At 37.7% G+C, this 22,323-nt stretch overlaps 3 protein-coding genes across 4 annotated transcripts in view; all 3 read left to right on the forward strand.

Annotated features, from left to right (window-relative positions):
• LOC142339991 (serine/arginine-rich splicing factor 7-like) overlaps positions 1-22,323 on the forward strand; it is a 447,863-nt gene that overhangs the window by 96,344 nt on the left and 329,196 nt on the right. The gene's annotated exons all lie outside the window — the stretch shown is intronic.
• On the forward strand, positions 185-8,932 carry LOC142339373 (tRNA (guanine-N(7)-)-methyltransferase-like). Its single transcript, XM_075389382.1, has 3 exons — positions 185-448; positions 7,016-7,309; positions 7,862-8,932. Exons 1-3 carry the CDS (start codon positions 209-211, stop codon positions 8,012-8,014), a joined length of 687 nt encoding a protein of 228 aa, XP_075245497.1. The 5' UTR covers positions 185-208; the 3' UTR covers positions 8,015-8,932.
• The window catches only part of LOC142339372 (peripheral plasma membrane protein CASK-like), a 178,691-nt gene continuing 165,452 nt past the window's right edge, over positions 9,085-22,323 (forward strand). The window contains exon 1 of the mRNA XM_075389378.1: positions 9,085-9,288. The gene's annotated coding sequence lies outside the window, so the exon portion shown is untranslated. The remainder of the gene's footprint in view (positions 9,289-22,323) is intronic.

The following is a 22,323-nucleotide window of genomic DNA, read 5'->3' on the forward strand; positions in this document are numbered from 1 at the left end:
TCAGGAACCTCGTCACCACTGGTATTTGAACTCTACTGGGATTTGAACTCTTCAAAAGTTTTGCTATCTCTATCCAATTCTTCACATCTCAGTTCTGTAGTTTTTCACACCTCTACCTACTAAGTCAACCCCTCGACAGATATTTGTGAGAGCAAATTGCCCATTGTTAGTTGGTTATGTTCAATCATTTTTAATTCTTTCAGTTGGAATGCCTCACCCTCAGAAAAAATATTTTCGACAGAGAGCTCATGCAAATCCTTTAAGTGATCACACATACGAATATCCCTTGTTTCCCTCTGAAGCAGATTGGAATAGAATATTCGCATTAACAGATTGCACCCCAAAAGTGGACTTTGTTGACGTAGGATGTGGGTATGGAGGTCTTCTCATAAGCTTGGCCAAATTATATCCTGATAATTATTCACTGGGATTTGAATTACGCGTGAAGGTAAACTCGGAGCTATTCGCTCCTCACCTAATATATTTATTTGAATAGTACAATGGATTGCTTTCAATCAAAATTTTAGCAATAATTTTTATTTCTGTTGGGCAGCTTTTTAGTCCTTTCTATCTTTTTATGGGAGATTTCGCAGTACCAATGTTTCTCTAACAGCGTTAATAGTTTCTAATTATACGAGTCAACGAAATTGCTGCGGAGACAAAACATTGGAGACAAATTCTTGGTGTGAATAGCACTTCTTCGCGGACGTGGACATGAACTCCCTGACTCCCCATTACGCTACCGAACTGTCTTTTGGTGTGAAGGGCAATTTTGTAATTTGGAACCCCCTCCTTTTTTGTACCCCTCGTTTGACTCTTAATGAGTTGATTTCATTTCCAGACGAAAAACAGTTTGAAAAACCACTTTTAAACAACACCCAATGTGATTGACAATTAACTATTGCATATTCAGTTAACTGTAATTAATTAACAAAGGAGCAGTCCTGCAACTTTTGGATTACCTCGAAAAAGTTTTTAGCTGTAAATCTCAACACTAGTTTGCCATTTATTTTGACTATGAGAAGGCCTTTGATAAGGTCCCACACACTATCTTGGTTGAAAAACTTCGCCGTTTTAAGCTTAATGGTAATTTTTGCACTTTTGGAGTCGTACCTTTGCAACATGTATCAATTTACACAAGTCAATAAGTCGAAGTCGAAACTTCTTCCATGTCTTAGCGGTGTACCACAGGGCTCCGTACTGGGTCCCTTTTTATTTTTCGTTTTCGTGAACGATTTACCAAGCATTTTCCTTGATTCCATGGTTTAGTTGTTCGCAGATGACCTTAAAATGCTCTTCACCAACCTGAATTTCCATGACGATCTTTGGCGCCTTTATTCTTGGAATATCTGCAATGGAATGATTGCAAATTCATGTAAGACTAAATGTTTGCACTTTATTATTATTATTATTATTATTATTATGACTTCGTGGATATGCCACTGGAATGTTATTTCCGCTGTTAGGTTCTAGGATGTGCACGACAGTTTTCACAGATACAAATGAATGTCCATGTGCAAGGATTCTGCTCATTCCAGTTTCTTTCCAAATAGCTCCACATGTATTCAATGAGTTTCCTCTTCAGTTGCTGCTCACAGAAGAAGTCGAAGTCATGGCTCATCTAAATGGAAAACGTCTCTTCACACAAGGATCTGGGTGTATACATCAGTAATGATCTGAAATGGGGTTTCCACGTTACTTCTAAACTCTGTAAAGCTCGACAATGTTTCTTCAGTCTGAAAGCGAAAATACCTTTCAATACTCCGTCTCATGTCAAGCTCCACCTTTACCGGAGCCTTGTCCTCTCCGTACTTTTATATGGGTTTCCTGCGTGGTATCCCGATGTATCCATGCTTAAAAAATTAGAGAATTTCCAGCGCTCCTGCTTCTTATGGATATTTGGACGAAAATCATCTTACCTGAAGCAACTTAAAGACAACAATTTTGTGCCACTCTGCTATCAACTCGAATATATTACTTTCTCTTTTCTATCGCAACTGATGTTAGATAAGTACAACTATGATCACTCACAGTATGTAGTATTTCAGGAGCCTTCCCAGTGTTTGCGCGGATCATCCACAAATGTCCTGCAATTAAAGAACCACCATAAGCACGCTAGCATCTCATTCTTCGGTCGTTCAGTTTTAATTGCCAACTATTAGTTCAGAAACAAATTCATCGATGACTTTGACAGCTACAACAAGAAAGCTCTGAAGAGCTACCTCATGCGAAAAACATTCGATCCAGAAATTACATGTACATTCTTTATTTGCTGTGTCTGTAACTCATGCAAACTTATCAAGAGTATATGCTAAAATAATAATGGTTCTCGAAAGAAAATAAAGTCTTTCTCTCTCTCTCTCTAATTGATCTCAAACAAATTTTGTGCAATTATATTTGTCCTGTGGTCACTTTTATGCGTCTTTTCGCTGGACCGCTTTTTGTCTGACCTTTTCGACTTTTCTTCCTCAAAAACGGGATAAACAGGTAAATCCCGGAGGGCATTAAGTGAATGAACAGCTCTCAGAGCTTTACGCCTTCTAGTCTCTAATTATGCGATTCCAAAACTGTTTTGAGGAGACAATTCTATTTTGTGAAGTACTATGCGGCTGTTTGTTCTTTATCTTAAAAGTTTGACTCACCTTCAGTCCCCCCACTCACCACTCCTCCCCCCGGACAATTCGCCGTCCCCGTTCCTCCTCTCAACCCTCCCAACCCTACCCAACCCCCCATCGCTTCACCCCACTGAGCTGACCCCATAACTTTCCTAAACCCCAGCTGGCTACTACGGAAGCCGAGAGCTTGCGGATCGTTTGAGAGCAATTCGTTCGATATTATTTGGATATGTCTGAAACATTTAATTGATTGGTCTAAGTTCTGTTATAAATAGCCGCGAAGCGATAGCTGAGGCTATTATTGTCCTTCTCTTGGTTTTTTTATTTCGTCAAGATATTTGTTATTTACACTGAATTGCGTGCGTGACGTCATTATTCACTCTTAGTGGAGCGAGTTATTTGTTCATTCTCATTATTTTGTATTTTGTCACAATTGACTTACCTCACTCGCAAAATGATACCCTTACTCTGATATTGACTTTTCCATACTTTAATTCAAATAGATAAGGTCAACTGAGTGTATATTACTCTAATCGAAGGTTATTTAAGATTAGCTAATAGAAGCAGTAATAAGTTATACAGATTCCTAATAAAAATTTAACATAGCAGCCCTTGATGAAGACAATAAATGTTTTTTTGGCCTTTTTGAAACTGTACGTAGCTATCGCGGCTTTTTTCTGGCAATCTGCCAGCTATGTTTAATTAATTGATTGAAAATTAATTAAATAGCAAAATTTGAAAATAAAAGGGACGAAAACCTCTTCCTTAAAATGACATTTGTTCGGGGACTTCAGCCAGCATTTTTGGTTCAAAAAGTTAAGCAGCATGGGAACTAGTAATGTAAGGGAAAACAGCAAGCGTTGCCCTGGAGATTTCGGCTACTGAAAATTTTGAGCATTGGGCCAAAAGTAGTGATTTTCCTTTGTTTATTAAAAAACATTGCTTTTTTAAACTTGTCAATTTCAATTAATTAATTGTTTGAACTCAATTAGCAGTAGATTCATTGTTTCATTTTCCCCAAAAAATTAATTGCTACTCTTAATTGCTAATCCCTGTCCACTCAAGAGTCGAACTGTGTAATCTATGTACTGTTTTGTTCATTTTTGGGAGAGGAAAGAATTCCACGTGGTTGTTTTTAATTGTCTCCCTATTTGAGGATCAAGGTTTCTTAATTGCTGACCCATGCCCACCCAAAATCTAAACTATTTAGTCTCTTCTCTTTTGCTCACTTGACTTCCACGCGATGTTGAGTTTTGAATTGTCTCCTTATTTGAGGATCGATCGAGGTTTCGGGACTATTTTATTGGTGAAATCGGAAAATGTGTTTTGATGCAGAGTGACGAAGGCTCGCGACCTAATATTCAGCCAAGGAAGTTGTTTTTAAGTTACTCTTTCATTATGCAATGTTGACACAAGTTGCGTTTACTCTGATAGATTTTGTCGTCCAATTAGTTTTTGTGCCATTTTTATTCTCATGAGATCATTAATTTTAATGAATTTAATTGAAGCTTTCTTTGCTGTTTGTGACTGATCGTTTGTGAAATTCTTCAGTGAAATTCTGAAAGTAGTGAAAAAAGGGGGGGTCTACCGCACAGTTTTAGGATCCCTCCCATCCAGTCTCGAACCTAAGTCAAAATTACACTTCAACAACTCTATATTAATGCCTAAACCACTGCACTACCAGAACTAACTGCTGTAAGGTTCAAACGCAATATAATTCGTAACTGTTACGGTTGTTAACACATTATAAAGTGAGTATTTCAACTGAAAATATGGTCATAAAATAAAGTCAACTTGGTTCAGTTGGTTAACCTCGCTCGCAATCCCAACTGAATCAGGTCGACTTTTCGAAGCCCCATAGTTTCCACCAGATTCCAACTAAAACTGAGAAAATTCCACTGAGACGGAGCAGGTCTTGGAATTTTCCCATTATCTTTCTTTCGATAATTTTTTTATCAAAAGCAAATAAAACCCGCCTATAAAACAGGCCTTTTTCTTACAATAGCAACACAACAAAAATGTTGAGCAACCCACCGAGTAGCTTTCGATTCATTATATACAGTGCCCAAATTCTACTTCCTGCTCAGCAAACTGTTGAGTCCCTATCGGTCAAGAGACGTAAAACAGAACATGCCCAGTTAACCTTGACCGCTCAGCGACAACCGAAAGGCCTAGCTCATTGGATTGACCAATTCACCGATTGGCAGTTTGCAGTCGTCAACCATGAGCCTAACAAAATTGAACCAAGTGCATCCTTCAGATGGTGTGATGACATCTCCACGGAGCACCAGCACATCATTGTCCATTCAAACGATAATCCTAAACACATGGAGAAAACTATCAAGTCCTTTATTCGACATGAAAGCAAAGTACTCAACGAAATCAGAGCACGAGTGTTTGTGCCCCAAAGCGCCTTTCAGACATTTAATCAACAGTTCTTGCGATTCAACGTATCGGAGATTTCAAGACGAGGAGACATCTTCGAAGAGTTCATACGAAACACTGATTCTTTAGTTGAAGACATACCAAAGCGAAGCCAGCAAATGGACTTGGTGTGGGAAATTGAGAGATCTAGTCCAGCTCGCAGAACCGAAATCAATACATTAACCGAGTACCAGAAGCGACTAATTGCAAAAATTGAAAGTCTCGAGAGCACTGACTCCCCATTCAAGGACACCATTGAGGCATTTGTAGACATTCTGGCAGCCGGTTGGGGATCATTATACCGAACTGATCATTCAATGTTTATTGAAGTCCATTGTGGACTCACAAATGCACAATGTTCATGTTGGGAATGCTGGGATGCAGCAACGGAGGATGAAGAAATTATGGAAAAAACCAATGACTCACCAAAGTAAACAAAAAACATAACACGAGATAAGAACTATTAGATAACTTGATCATTATCTATTTCATATCCTTTTAAATCAGTCGCATGTTCCAATCTGCTGACATTAATAAAGTTTTGTGTAATTTCAAGCTTGTCTCTCGAGCGTTTCCACAAAACGAAAAGTCGAAAAACTAACACCATGCCTGCCCTAATGCTAGCATCCTTAAACCTCAGCAGGCTACAACCGAAGCCAACCACTCGCTGGTCGTGAGAGCAAATTGCTCGAGGTTAGTCGGTTATGTTTTGACAAGAATCTGGTAAGACGATTTTGAATAATTTTATTTGTGGCATTTTGAGCCATTTTGCATCGGTCTGCTGTCATATTTTTGTGTAAAGATCAATTTTAACTTGATAATTTTTGGGGTGCTCTTTTTGTTCGATGTCAAATTTTCAGAAACATTGATAGGTTTAGAATTGTGCATTTGAGCTTAATTTGGAAACTCTTTCTAATAGTCTGCTGTGCCTTAAATATTCATCTTTGACATTAAATTTTTGTATAGAGTTTACAGCAAGTTGAATAAGCGGCTCTCTGATTTAGAAATTGTCCACTGATGTCCGCATTGGCTGCAATCGCAACTTTTCTTTTGAATTTTCAATGCTTACCACGTATGTTCATGAAATTTTGATGCAGGGAAGACCATAAATTGAATCGGGTGAAATGATTTGCAATGCAATGTTAAAATTGTTATTATTTTGAGGTAAATGTTTGCTGTTACTTTTTTTTGCTTGGGCTGAATCATTTTTTGAGGTAACATTTCATAACAAGAGATAGGCAATGAGATCAAATGAACAATTGATACTTTTACTTTTTCTATGCTTGAATATTCAGGGGAAAAGTTTCTCCATAGTTCCTGCTTTCTACAAGCAACATGAAAATTAATGAACCCAGGGACTTAGTGCCTGACACAAGTGAGCATGTGCCCGAGTGTTAGGAACAAGAAGTTGTAGAGCAGTTGAATCTTTTCCGTTTGTCCCCCCCCCCCCCCTAATACGTTATGCACCCCCAGTTACAGAGCACGTGTCTTTACACAGTAAAACATTATGAAAAAATATAGCACGTGCGTCTGGGGGTTGCAAATAATATGCACCCACTAAGCTGGGGGCACAAATGGAAAAGATCCGAACATTTTTATGCGATCTTCGGGCGTTATAACAGTTATAATCTATTCAACTAACACTGCCGTCCAATCTACTTAATTACGTTGTCCTAATCTATTTCACAATTTGTGGTAGTCTGCTTATTTCCATCGTGCTGCTTCTTGCTCGATTTTAACCAAAATTAAATTGGTTGAGCTGCCTGCGTCTTTTGCTGTTTTTCTGCACTATGGGTCTTGTAAACTCTTAATTTCACAGATTCTAATTACATTCAACATGTGAGTTTGTTTTCGATGGATATATTTTTTGACAAACGTATAGGTTTTATAAAAAAACCAATCAAAGGCCAATTTTTCTGTTTACCAGTTTCTTGTTATCTGAAGTATATAGACAGTTACTATAACTGCTTTTGTAGGTGTCGGACTATGTACGAGAGCGAATCGTCTCACTGAGAGAAGAGAACCCGTCCGAGTACAGAAATGTGTCCGTAGTTAGGGCCAACGCAATGAAGCACCTCACCAATTTCTTTCCGAAAGCCTCACTGTCCAAGTTGTTTTTCTTGTTTCCGGACCCTCATTTTAAAAAGGAAAAGCGGAAGTGGAGAATTGTATCGCCTACTCTTCTTTCAGAATACGCATATCTTTTGAAAAGTGGCGGCCGTATTTACACAATTACAGATGTTCACGAATTGTATGAATGGATGAAGCAGGTATAGTAGCTGTTTCAAAAATACCCACAATTTTGAAAATCATACGAGCCATAGTTGCACTTAATTTGCAATATGTAAACACTTTGATATGATCATATCGCTTGTGAGCGTGGTGGATGTAAATAGACCACCCATCAATAGAAAAGATCGTGCATAAACATCGAGGAATTAGTTTTTGCAGGAGTGAACTTAGAAGCTCAAATGGGTGCCCTAGATGTATTACTTAATAGTTGAACCTTAAGAATGGTGGGGAATTCTTTCTTGTAATAGCCGAGCCGTTGGTTTATTTAGATATTAAAATTATTTTAAAAGATCTTATACAAAAGCTCAACGAGATCTTTCCTTGAAGTGAGAGGCTTCTGTCGTGTTAACTGAAATTTTTTAGAAGCTTCAGTTCAGTGTCGTTCAAGTCCTGTCAATGCAGAAGACTAAGTTGCTATATTGTAATCAGAATTTGGCATGTTTTATGCGCACTATTTGTTTATGTTTATGAATTTTGTCAGCTGTAATTTTTTGCAGTTTTGGCAGCGACAGGAAATCGTATACTTTTAGTGCCTTGATGAGCATCCCTTGTTTGACCCTATTCCGGAAGAAGACATCGAAAATGACCCTGTGGTGCCTTTTGTGAGAGAGTCAACGGAAGAAGGAAAGAAGGTGGCGAGAAATAATGGCGTCAAACTACTCTGCGTATACGTGCGAAAGTGATATGAGCAATAAAAGTATTTAGTTTTAAAAAGAACGTCTTCTGGAGCTGATTTTTTCGATTGAAATTATGTGTTGTCGAGGAAAAGTGCAATACCAATGTGGTCGATAAGTTTTGATGCTGTTTTAAATGGGATCAATATGTACCTATTGGTTCTTGTTCCAATTTACACTAAAAGTAATCATGCATTTCGTGGTGCTATTTGGTATTGGTAATTTTGATTTCTTGAAAGTATCTGAGAAACTTTTGAATGCCAGAACCTAAATTTGAAAACAAACACACCCAGAACGGGTTTGTAGGTGCCCTGGTTCTGAGAGCTCTTGGACGAAATTTTGTGAGAGGTTACTTTTTAGGTTTCAACAAAATCGTTATGATATAAACATATCAGAAAAGAACGCAAAAAAAATTGCTTGCTTCTGAAGTTGCTTGCAGGGGAAATTGGGAGATTTAGTGCAAAAATTTAATTTTTTTGCGCTTCATACAAGGCTCTTTTATGTATAAATTTGATGCAGTGGAACTAACAACACTGATCAGAGTATAAGTAGGGTCAGGGCGGACTAACTGTTTGATGTTCATTCTTCAAATACCACCATTGTGGGCGAACTGACTGACTGACAGTTAAGGGGGACAGTAGGTGTCTGCACTTACTTCTCGATCTATTTGTATATATTTCCTAAACGGGAATGCCTATGTCATTAAATCAATTGTTAAATGACAGCTATTGACCAGAAACCGAAATAATTGATCGATATTTGTGTTCGCATTGGTGCTTCTATTTATATGGTACATACATGTCGCCCCCTTTTCGAGAAACTATTACTTGTGAAGCTTCTGCTTATGAAATGACTCAAACTGAAATTGTACAAGTTTGTGTTTGGAATGATTGTGTGAGAAAAGTGAAACTATATAGTTTTGTTCAACCGTTTTAAGCAGATTAATAAGACTACTAAGTTGAATGTGGAGAATCACCAAGATGCAGATGAGATGAGTTTAAGCAAAGTCTTGGCCGATCCTTTTGATGTTTCAAAAGTAGATTCTAGTTCATGTTCTGCTGCTGTGCTGAGTAAACACGCCATTCTTGTTTAATCAATGGTTTCTGTGATGCGCATTCTGCTCGAATTAATCGTTCTGTCCTCTATTTCTGCTTCAGCAGCCTCTGAAGCTTTGCATATCCTTGTAATTAATCAACAGCCATTAATTTCTCGGTTATGAGTATTAGTTTGATAATTGAACGAGGTAAACTCCCATTTGCCGATTAGGAGTTGATTTCTTTCAGGTTAGTCCATTTTGAGACAATGCTCTCGTTTTAATTGATCTTTTTTTATACCAGTTAAACACCAAGAGAAATTGGGGGATTCAAGTTCTGACCCATCCGATTCGAACTCCTTGAATTCGTAGAGATTAAGTCGCCTTCAATCTTGTCGAAATTCTTTAACGCCTATGAAATGCCGCTTGTGAAATCAAGTCCCCTGCACATCTAATTTCTTGTATAAATGCTTTCGCGCAGTCAGGTAGACTAGAATGTTTTTCATTGCTCTCGAATGGGATGCAATTATTGTAAACATGTGTTTCTTTTTACGACTCGAAGAGGGGTATTGAGATCCTACAGGTTTTTTTAGCTGACCCAAGTTTGTTGATGACTTGAAGAATCGAACTTTTGACATTTTTTTCGAACATTTACTTCTATTTTAGAACGTTGACTTTGTTTAGGGAACATTAGATTTTAAAACAGTAGCTTAGGTACTACTAGAAACAAGAAGGCTCGGTAATGTGCGATCGCACATAAGGTTCTGACCCCGCTCATCCACAATTTTGGCATAATTGTCTACCAAATAAGGAACAGATAGAGAAACCCAAAAATTCAAGTATTTCTCAAAAAAAATTGTTGTTTGAACAGAAAGGTGGCCTCCAAAGCAAACAACACAGTGGCTTAAAAAATGATGCATTCGATTGACGAGATATGCCAATATTAAGAAAGCAAGTGAAAACGAACAGCAAAATCGAACAACAACAACAAACATTAATTAGATCAAAAACTTTCTCCGTTTTAAAAAACAAAACTTATAAACAATAACGAAGTCAAAATAGCGTCAGATAAAACTGAAACTAAACAAAATGACTGTAATTCACTAGAAAAGATATTAGGGACCAGTCCATAATAAGGCTTAGTAACAATTAGACAATAAAGAACAAAAACAGTAAAGTGACAAAAATTTGCTGATTGTTTTTATAGCTGCGAAGCTGTAAGCTGAGCGAAGCTATATTGCGGTGCTCTTGGTGTTTTTTTGATTCGTCGTCTGACGCTCTTTTTTCGTTTTACATTGTTCACACAGCAAAGCAGAAAAAGTCAAATTTTCTCACTGACTTCTTCCTCTCACTAACGGCATTTGCACGCGTGACGTCATTTCTCACTCGCTTTAACAAAATTTTTAAGTTATTAGCGTGATTAGATTTTGATCATATGTGACTTACCTCACTCAATAAAATGACTTTAGCACTTTAAAAATTAAATTTAATTTGAATTTGTTTAAGGTCAAAGGAACTCATTTGTGTAGTAAAGGTCCCTAATAAGAGGCTTCTGCGAAATGAATTTTAACAAGCTTTATTAATTTATCGCTGAATGTTTTTTACCTAGTTTTTTGAGCGGCGTCGATTTTTTTTCCTATTTAGATCTGTATCTGTTTCTATCTCTATTATATGGCACGCAGGTCTATTCTTTCGCAGCTATTCCGGCAATCTGCCGGCTATGTTTAAAACAATTACTTTCAAAATAATGAGAACCAATAGGAATCAACTAACATATACCATAGGTTTACGATTAACAATGCTTCTATTGAAGGGAATGAAGAACTGTCGGTAATCAATTTTTTATGAGGTTACAAAAAGAACAACAGAGACAACCAACAAAAAATCAAATAAAACTTGCCAGAAAACGCTTTCGAAGCCGTAAAGCATACTTTGGCCCTCAAAATATGTTCGATTGTACCTTCCTTGAACACCGATAATGTTTTATGAGACGTCTCATTATTGAAACTAGGTAACAAGTAGACAAAAGAAAAAAGGCAAAATTAAGTTACTTATCGAAAAAAAATCCAAAGTCATAAAAGCCATATTAATTACAAAAGAAAAAATTAAAGATGTTCGTTTATTCTTCTTTATTCTTCCAAAGAAAGCCCTTGAAACTTGCATTTATCCAGAATAGGTTACAAAAAGGACGTCAAATATGACAAAAATCAAAAACAACTTGACTTTTTTTGTGAAAAACCCGTGTCGAAGCCAGTTAAGTAATAACGAATCCTTTAAAAACATTAGATTTTATGACACCAATCCCTTTTGACAGCTTCCCTTGACACCAATGATGTCATATTTGACCTGTAATTAACGAGGCTATGTAACAAAAAGACAATAAATGGAAAGAAATTGCGAATTTGAAAAGTGTTCTTTTTTTGGAAAACAATTGTTTTCCAAGTCATGAAATCCATCAGCTATCTACCAATATCAGAACATTGGCTCATATTTTCTTCCATTAAAAGCCAATGAAACCCGGTCATTGTACAGAAAATTTCAATTGACCAGAAAGACAAAGTAAAAACGACAGTTAAAGACAAAATTTTAAAAATTCAATTAAGTTCTTCGAGAAAGTAGTGTCGAAGCAGTTCAAACCATAATCTTTTTCGTTAAGGATTTTAATTTTATCGTTTTTGCCGTATTATGTAACGCCAATGATGTGATATATGAACTGTCAATTACGTGATTATGTGACAAAACTAGTAAACGTGAAAATTTGGCAATTATCTAAAAATAAAAAAATGTGAAATCTAGTGGTATCAAAGCCAGAAAACCATAATTAAGTTGGAAAACCGCTATAGAGATTATTACTTAAATAAGTAGAACGAAGAAGCATTTTTTCTTTGCTGACACTAAGCAACAAGTTGACAAATTTAAGAAAAAATAAGGCAAAATTTAAAAACCATTTTTAAAAGTCAAATATTTTTAAAAGTCAAAAACGACCATAAGCTTCCAAGTCAAAAAACTAGATGCTTTTCTTTGGAGCTGCTTAGGAAGGCAATTGAACCTATCACTACTGAGCTCTGATTTGAAATGCTCTGTTTTTCATTTAATATGAAAAAGATTGACTAGTTTAATTTAAAAAAAGCCGACTGATTACAATTCGGAACAATTAGGAACTGCCTGTAATGCTCAACGTGAAAAGGTCATTTGAAGGTGAAGTTTTCTTCCCATAACAGTTTCCTCTCCCTATTCGAACTACAGACACCATCTATCCACCTACTCCCACGCCCCACCTGCTATTCTACTGGCTATGTTTTTATGCAGATTTTTCTCTTGACCGTTTTTGAGCTTTTCTTCTCGAATAGTCTTTGACTTCTTCACGCATTTCTGATTTTTGAGTGATTTCAATTGCTCTTTCCGAAATAAAGTTTATTGTTCAAACAATAACGATTCTTAGAGATGCGATTACAAGGACCTGATAGCCGGGTGGTTAATACCACTATCGAGATAAAGTAATCGGACTCTGGAGTTCGGGGTTCGAACCCTACCTTCGTCTGATATTTTTGCACCCATAAAGAGAAATTAACACCCCGCATGTTATTCGAAGGCAATTTTTCCGCCGTTTTTCGGTTTATGTCTCCAACCACCAGAAAAATGTAGACCTATAAAAATGATCTTCTCAAGAAAAAGAGTTTTGAAACAAATATTTTAGTTGTGGGTTCTTCAATTTTTGGACTTGTTATAGATCATATCATGTATACCTTGTTATTATTAGATCTCTTTGAATAATACGTTTTTCCTGAATTTGATTTTGAAGTGACATAGTCTGCGATTCTGATTGAAGCAGTATACTTGGAAGTGACTATCCAATTGTGACAATTTCTTCAAAGTACACTTGAAAACATTAGTCTTCATTGATGACTTTTACTGATCGATATATTTACCGTAGAAATTTGTACTTTGTGTCTTGAGAAAACCTTTTGAGCGTAAATTAATTTCATTGGAGCGTTTTTGAAAACTGTATAGAAAATTCTTAAGCAAAAGTAAGGTTAATGGCTTGTATGCAGAACTTGTTGCATGAAAGAAATTTCAACTCGCAGTTGCTGTTTGGGAAGTTTGTTTTTTCTTTTTGAAATAGTTCCCACGAAATGGTTGCGCAAGCTTTCTTAAAACGTGTTGATTTGTCAAGAGATGGAAAACGTCAATAAAATATTTTTCTCAGAATTTATTTTTCAGTTCCCAAAATTTAAAATTGGTAGAATATTCGTCCACGAGCGATCATTTTTATTAATATCAGTTCTGTTGGAATCATCATTGGAATCACTCTCGCCTCATTTCTGGAAAAATCTTGGTGTTTCTCTTGTTACCGCTCCCAAATTTTTCTTGCCACTGATTTACGATCGATCCATTGACACGTGAAATTTTGAGTTCGACCCTCTTTGATTGTCCACCATCTTTGGGTCACCAAGATTTCGACAAAGACTCATCTCTTAACGGTTGAGACAAGGATTCAAAGATTGGCCTGCTTTTAATATGCCAATATTCTCCCGTCTCGCAATAATCGTGATTGCGGACCTGCGGATTGCTATAACAGAGACTGATAGCGATAACCTGGCTAAAAGCTACAGATAACCCCACAGGGTGCGAACTTGTTGGCCGGAGTGGCGATACGTTTGAGGGTCTTACGAACTGTTTGAAAACCCAACAAGGGACTCCAAAGCCAAAGGGATGATTTTAATTCCAACTTCGCTACGTTTCTGGGCGTACTGTTCGTACTTTGTCCTCAGCAGCTAACAGTGCAAAACCACTCTTGTCCGCCTCCATTGCGATTAGGCTTGGTTGCTAGGGGATGTTACGGTAACATCCAATACTGCTGGCTGACCTGCATTCAATACAGGTAAGAATTTGTAGCCTGGTCTAGAGTTGTTCCGTATTAAACTCATCTGCTCACAGATGGACAAATGGGCTACCAAGCAAGCTAATATAATTCTTTCTCGTATACGATCATGACGTGCGATCATATCACTCCGACATGACCCGGCATGATCTCCCATTACTTCCAGGGTCCCAGATTTAAAGAATGGACATTTTATACTGTTTAATGTCGGTTAATGGGAACGCAGAGACAAATCTTGTAATCAAATAGATAAATTAGAAATAATGGTTGACAACTGTGGCGATTAACACGAAATTCAGTTCATATTTTTTACCCCAAATTACCGCACTTTTACATTCATGGTGATCACCTTTAATTTATAACTTCCTTGACTTCTTATGACATCCGATCTTAACTAGCTATCTACTCTGATAATTTACTTCTCTAAAAGATCAAGGGTCATCATATCACACATAACAATATGAAAAGTTGGGGACAAATCTAGTATAAATAGCACGTGTTAGCTCCTTGTTGCATTCACTCGTTTCATAAATAACCAAGATGTAAATCAGCACGTGGATGAGGTACGTATATCTTTCCATACTTTAAACAATTAACATTATACTTTCAACACTCCTCCTATCATGTTAAGTGTTTGTTCCGAGAAGGACATCACGAAAAAGTGATACTTTGGTCCTCCCCAATGCTTTTGTAAGTGTGTCTGCCGGCATGCGATCGGTAGGTAAGTAGTTTAGCTCTAATAGTCGACTTTGGACTAAATTCCGAACGAAGTGCACTTTTAATGAAAAGTGCTTTGTCTTTCCGTTATTCATCGAGTTTTTACTTAGAGCAATACAAGCTTGGTTGTCTACAAAGACGTTTACTGGCTGCTGGATTTCTAAATCTAATTCACGTAATAGGTTAACTAAATGTACTGCTTCTTTACTGGCCTCTACTACGGCGTTAAGCTCAGCCTCAGCTGTTGAAGTAGATACACACTTTTGTAACTTGCTAGCCCAACTGATTGCACCTGAACTATTATTAAGTTTAAAACAAAAACCACATGTACTTTTTCTATTGTCTATGTTGCCTGCCCAATCTGAGTCTGAAAATCCTGTTAAATCCAGTTTCTCACTTTTTCTAAAAACCATCTTCTCTGATTTTGTACCTTTTAGGTAACGTAAACACCCTTTTGCCGCATTCCAATGGCGCCTTCCAGGATTTTCAACAAACGAACTCAATAAATTGGCTGCGTGCGCAATATCTGGTCTACTTGTTAATGCCAAATACTTCAAACATCCCACTATACCCCTATAATCACATGATTGCATTTCTCTATGCTCATTGCTGCCTATTTCTGGTGAATCTAATTTTGATAGTTTCAGGCTAACATCTAATGGTGTTTCCAGTGTCTTTGATTCGCTCATGTTAAACTTCTCTTGTAATTTTTCTACATATGCTTCTTGGCTTAGCATAATATCGTTTTGTGTTCGCTCAATTTTTATATTTGAGAACCAGCTAAGATCTCCATAACTGCTAATTTGAAATTGCTCACTAACTTTATTTTTAAAGTTTTCACAAAAGTCTTCCTGCAATCCTAATATCACCATATCATCTACCCAAAGACACACTAATCCCTCTATACCATTTTCTCCTTTCTTTATGAAAAGACACTCATCTTGAATAGCCGGCGTGAAACCTAATTGGTTGAGAAAAGTTTTGATTGTTAAGTACCAATTTCTACCGGACTGTTTCAATCCATATAAACTTTTCCTCAGCTTACAAATTAAAGGATTTCCTTGCTTGTCAAACTTTTCAAACCCTTCGGGCTGTTGCATAAAGATTTCTTCTTCGATGTCAGCGTTCAAGTATGCTGTTTTGATATCCATTTGTTTTAACTCGGTGTTTTTATATACTGCGTAGCTTATCAGTACTCGAATTGTTGAGAGGCGTGTTGTTGGTGAGTAGGTTTCGTTGTAATCCCGACCTGGAACTTCGCTAAATCCTTTTGCTACGAATCTTGCCTTATACCTTGTTATCTCCCCACTAGGACCAAACTTAAGAGCAAAGTGCCAGCGGCTACCAATGGGTTTATTTCCTTTGTTCTCTACCAGCTCCCAAACTTTATTTTCCACTAATGAGTTTTATTCCAACTTCATTGCCTCGTACCAGTTTTTATCCCTAATTGCTTCATCAATAGACTTAGGTAGCAATTCGTTGTTAACAATTTCACCAAGGAAAGCTACCGGGTTTAAATCTCTATCACCATCTGAATGATGCTTGTTGACTATCTGCTCTTTCTTTTCTTTGACTTCAATAAACATTTCGTTTTCGTTGAAAGTTACATTGCGGGATTTTCTAACCTTAAAGACCCCTTTGTCATTTGGAATACCTACCAGATAAGTCTTACTATTGTCTGAAGACCCTAAGAATATTCCTTTTTGAGAAGTTCTATCAATCTTACCACGAAATTTTTTTTCAACATGAACGAAAGCTGAACAACCAAACACTTTGATTGATTCTAAGTTAGGTTTCTTCTTGTACATTGCCTCAAAAGGTGTCTTCTGAATACCTGAATGGAAACAAAAATTTTCAATCTCACTTGCCATGTTAAGTGCATATGGCCAATACTCTTTTTGTAAACCTGACTGCTCAATAAGACATCTAGCCATTGGGGTGATTGTCCCCCAATTCCTCTCAACCTTTCCGTTTTCTTGTGGTGTATACGGTGCCGAGAACTCAACCCTAATGCTTTTTCGTCAACATAATTGTTTTATGTCATTTGACACATATTCCCCTGCACCGTCACAAACTAAGGTTCCTGGTTGTCCTATGTCTGCAAAGAACTGTTCATTTTTTTCAAAGGCCTCGTCCCTTGTCCTCAAAAAATATAGTTTCTGATATCTGCTAAAACTATCCACGAACCCTATTGCATACCTATGACCATCAACCGCTTCCGGTTGGATGGGCCCTAATATGTCGGTATGAACAATTTCTAAGACTTCACTTGCTCTTGTTCCTGAGTCTCTTGGTACTGGAAGTTTCTTTGATTTATTTAGCTGACATATTTATCAGTTTGCTAAATCATGCTCGTTTACTTTTAGCCCCACTGCGTGATCTTTTAATTTGTATATGTCCTCAACATTGTTATGACCCAAACGCTTATGCCACAAACTAAGGGGATCTCCATTTGCTAAGTTGAACTGCTCGCCGTAATCAATGTTGTGCCAGATTAACTATCTCTTTCCTCGAAAGGGAAAACTGTTCCGTTCTTAGTTCGTATTTCTAAAGTCCCACTAAAGACGACCTCATTGCCTGTTGCTCTAAGTTTTGACACTGATATCAGATTCCTTGTGTTGTTGGGAACAAGCAACGCATTATTTAATCTTATTTTTCGCGCTAAACCATTGGAATCCAAAACCCTAATTTCAACTGTTCCTTTCCCACTAATTGAACTTTTACTGCTGTTTGCATTAGTGATGGTACCAGAATACTCCTTGTCTATATCTATGAATAAACTTTCATCTTTAATCACATGACTGGTAGCACCTGAGTCTAAAACTAGCTCATTTGCAAGGTTGTTTTCCGACGTTTGAAAGAAGGAAAAGATCTCTTCTTCTTCTTCTTCTTCTTCTTCTAAATTCTGCTCCTCAACTAAATTTTGCGTGCCCCTCTGGTTGGTTCGCCTGCTTTGACTTACAAATTTTTTCTCATGTTTCTGTTGTTTTCTACAAAATTTAGCTATATGTCCGTGCTCACCACACTTAAAACATTTCATTTGAGAAGCTTTGGTTTGTTCAAGAATCGTTTTCTTAAACCTACATTCTTTTGCGATATGTCCCATTTTCTCGCAGTTGAAACATTTCCGTTCCTTATTAAAGAATACGCTCTCTGTTTTGGTTTTTACATTTTCATTATCGAAGTTTATCAGGTCTCGTTTTATTTCCTCTAGAGTTTTCTCGTCTTTGCTGTATTTCACGAGTGTTGCGAAATTTTCATATTCCTTCGGGAGCCCTTTGAGAATTATTATTGAGACAAACATTTTTTTACTAATTCCTTCATTCACTAGTGTTAAGTTGTAATGCATATCATCTGCTCTGGTGAGATAATCTACTATACTCTCACTTGAAGTCTTCCTAAGGCTAGTTAATTGCGCTATCAATTTGTGTAGCTGGGGTCTCTCAAAACTTTTGAAGCGTTTACACAGTACATCCCAAGCTCTAGTACCATCACCCTTATGTGGTCTAAGAAAAAGAACTGATGTTTTGTCTAAAGCCTGAACTAACTCGTACCACAATGTCTTCTTTTTCTCTTCTAATTCTTCCCTCCCCTTTTGTAATATTCGTTTGTAAAAAGGGTCGGGCTGTGAAAAAAATCTTGTTCGGACTTAGATCAAAACTGCTTTCCTTTCTACGCGTGTTTGAATCTGTTGCCTGTTGGTGGCTGTGTTATAGGGCGACGAAGCGGTGAGTCGTTATGTTTGTGTATCCAAAAAATGCTTTTTAGCACCAGGTTAGCTTTTGTTGTAATATGGTAGCACTTGGTAGAAAAAAAAACACTAAGCAAAAAGAGTTTGGTCGACTAAATTAATCTAGAAGTTGGTGTTCTGTTCGAGTTCTGTAGTATCCTTGACAAAATCGAAAGCAGGACATTGACATTGAGCCAGGGTTTTTTCTGCCGCGATTAAGCACGATGAGGATACGAACACCCTCCGAGGATAATGTACTCGAACCCTAATCCTAATCCTATTTAAGAAATGTTTTACGACCAACTTTTGTGTCTTTCGACCAAACTTGTATCTTACAGAAGCACAGCACACACAATTGAAAATGAAACAGTTGTTTAAGCTGAGCTGTTCTTAGCTATACTATGCAATCCTGGTTCCCCCGACAGCTCTGTTATACAATTGAACCTCCGCGCTCCTTTTTGATCCCCCACAACAGCTCCACTCACTCTTGACTTCACAAGCAGAATCCACTGCTTAGCTACACACACTTAGCACTCCACGATTGAAGTCCCCCGACCAGGTACACAAGCTCTCGACTCAACAGATGAAGTCCCCCAACCAGCTTCACAAACTGCTCACTTCACAAGTGAAGTCCCCCAACCACTTACAAAAGCTTCCAACTCCACAATTGAAGTCCCCCAACCAGTCACACAAGCTTTCAACTCCACAACTGAAGTCCCCCAACCAGTTACACAAGCTTCTTACTCTTGCTTCTTCTGGTCTCACTTGGCCACTTCTTGACTACAAGGCTTGTCTCTCCTTGTCGTCTCTGTTTTCCTCCCCCAGTGATTTCAGCGATCCTCTTATGTAGCAAAGAGGCGCAGCAACAACGTTTTTCTATTTACGATGGGGGTTGATTACTTAACTTAGAAAAGTCTGGATAGTCTAAGATAGTTCTACTTATCTTAGAAACTAGAAAGGTCTGGGCCCATAACCTGTCGGTTAATGGGAACGCAGAGACAAATCTTGTAATCAAATAGTTAAATTAGAAATAATGGTTGACAACTGTGGCGATCAACACGAAATTCAGTCCATATTTATTACCCCAAATTACCACACTTTTACATTCATGGTGATCACTTTTAGTTTATAACTTCCTTGACTTCTTATGACATCCGATCTTAACTAGCTATTTACTCTGATAATTTACTTCTCTAAAAGATCAAGGGTCATCATATCACACATAACAATATGAAAAGTTGGGGACAAATCTAGTATAAATAGCACGTGTTAGCTCCTTGTTGCATTCACTCGTTTCATAAATAACCAAGATGTAAATCAGCACGTGGATGAGGTACGTATATCTTTCCATACTTTAAACAATTAACATTATACTTTCAACATTTAAAACCCAGCCTTTTCCCTAGTGGAGTTTTGTTTTCCTAACAAGTTGTCATAATATCAATTTTTTTGAGGAATGCATTTTCGAAGTTTCGCCTAATTGTTCATTTCTCTTCACGATTGAGTTGTTTTCAATTGGGTTCTGGCTTGTTAGTTTATCTACCAGAACAGAGGATTTGAGAAAAGACCAACATATGCAGCCTGAACTTGATCAGCTGATCTTATTCCAAGACCGGCTTTGTTTATTGGAGGCATGGTTGATCAGATGAAGCGCCTGATTATAAAACTCCCCAAATGCCTTCAAAAAATGCGCGCTGAACTGAATTGAATGTTTTCAGGATTTTTTATATGTCTGAGGGAGAATTGCATCGTAAAGAGTAGACCATTTTGAGGGCACCAAGGCGATGGATACCCATAGCTTTTTGTGGATAGTTCACATAGGCTAAGTTGTCCAGAAATTCCTCTATTTTTAACGCGTTTTAGTAAGCACCTAATTCCATTTAAGCCCGTTCCTCCTGATCAAACTATCATGCTCGCACTTATCCCGCATGATAGAACCCGCATGTTAGAAACCGCATACTTGTCCTGATACTGATAGAATTTCCAACGCTTTACCCAGATCCTCTTCAGGTCCTGCAAGAATTGCGTCATCAAGGTACCAGCAGCGTTGCCATAGGTTTGGTAGTTTCAGTAATAAGTGGCGTGATTGCAAGAGAAAACAAGTGGACCAATGGATGATGACCTGGTTGCACTCCAGACTGACTGTCAACTTTTAAGGTATTGAAGAACAAATCGGTATGCTGGCAGTAACAAAAGGAGGCAAATGAGAAAATGAAAATTTTTTGATGAGCTGAGGATATTTTACGCTTCACTGACTTTTTTCTGAATTGAATTTGGAGTATGCCCCCACTTGTTTTTTTAGTTTTTTTTTCAAAATTTTGCGCACTATGCTTGGGAATCCTCCCTTAATACCAACTCCCAGCTGCTGTGCTCCAAACAATTCTATGGCCTTGGAAGCTGCTTCTTTTGCGATGCACTTGGCAACAAGACGCCGAATACCTTCGCCCACAGCAGATTTTTAGGTCTTTAATGGTGTTACTGAGGCACTACAAAAAGTTCGAACCACAAAGCTTGGAGGCTGGCCAGGTTCACTAATTTGGTTAAAGAAGTCGTTGTTCGCTTGGATTGACCAGAAATTGATTGCGCGAAGATGCTCTTTGGTTTTTGACGGCCCAGCGGCTGTAAATTGGAAAACGACTGAAGTTGTAAAAGCAGTTTTGCGTAATAAAATTGATAAGCTTCGGAGATATAGTCTACTATAGGATCAAAGATTTCTTTGGATACAGTTTATCGAGTTCAATGATGGTTTTCTGTTTTCGGGTGCTGTTCCCTCCGAAGACAAAATTCTTGCCACACTGCCGAATTTTTCTTGGAGACAGTGTTATAGCTCGGGATGCAAGTGCCTCCATTGCGTTGTTGCTTCTACATTTCGCTTGCTTTATCAAGCCGCTTCGTACCAAATTGCAGCATAGTCAACCGCTCTCCGTTGCTAAAATCTATTTATCATAGAATTTTCGTGTTGCTGCTAATTCTTTTTACCACCTCTATTTGAGGCAAGCAAAAGTAATTTGCTTATTGCAGAAAATTTCTTCCCGTCTTCAACACAGTCAGGGTTTGAGATTAATCCTCTATGGTTCGCTTAACTTCAGACCATCGCTAACGAAATTCCACGGGTCTTGTGCGCAGGGTTGGAATATTTCTACTGCAAATAGTTTGTAAATGTAAATCGTTTGGATTGTTTCTTGAGCCTCCTAGTGAATCAGTTCCCAATGTTGCAGATTGAAAGAGCTCGTTTATTCGGGCAGATAGATCCTTTGGTATTTTTTTCACTGTAGACAAATTAGAGTGAAATGCGAATATGCCCCAATTGACTTGGAGCACACCCGTTCACCGTAGTTTGAACCCCATTGAAAGTATCTCACTTTAGACTTGACTGAGTCATGCTATAAGGTTTAGACTTTTTAAGATTCTTTTTATCTGGATAAAAAGTACGGTACTAGCTGGAGTCAGGAAACGAGATATGTAATCACTAATTGTCATTTCACTCGTTTGCTGTTTTAAACCAGTTGAGTCGGACAAGGTGCTCCTTCTTGAGCTGTTAGTGGTTTGTTCCTGTGAGATACTATTTTCGGGGATAAAGAAACTGGCATCTTCTCATTGGTATTCAGAGAACATGAATAGGGGGCTGAATTGTCTATTTAATCGTGGTGTGACTAGACTGAAACCGTTTATCCGAATGTGTTATAGCTCTTAGGTTGTGTTTCATTGTCAATGGGAGAAAGATGCCTCAAGCAAACCGCTGCGTGAATTGCTTTCTACAAAGATCCGGGACGATGGGGCTGTTAGTTGATTGAAAAGTTTGGATACAAACTGTTTTGACAATCTTCTACGGCGTCAACTCTTTGTTCTTCTGCCTTTACACTTCTAACCCAGAATGTAACTTCGATGAAAATAAAGGAAGTGGTTTTATAACGGGTCCCAAAGATGCAAAATGATTTAAAAGTTAGTTTTCAATG

This window comes from Convolutriloba macropyga, chromosome 5 (assembly GCF_964194025.1).
Source record: "Convolutriloba macropyga chromosome 5, txConMacr16.3, whole genome shotgun sequence".
In the NCBI taxonomy this organism is placed as follows: Eukaryota; Metazoa; Xenacoelomorpha; order Acoela; family Convolutidae; genus Convolutriloba; species Convolutriloba macropyga.

Coding starts and splice junctions, on each gene's coding strand:
- LOC142339373 (XM_075389382.1), top strand. CDS start 209: ATGCCTCACCCTCAGAAAAAATATTTTCGACAGAGAGCTCATGCAAAT. Junction 449..7,015: donor GATTTGAATTACGCGTGAAG/GTAAACTCGGAG, acceptor CTGCTTTTGTAG/GTGTCGGACTATGTACGAGA. Junction 7,310..7,861: donor TGTATGAATGGATGAAGCAG/GTATAGTAGCTG, acceptor GTATACTTTTAG/TGCCTTGATGAGCATCCCTT.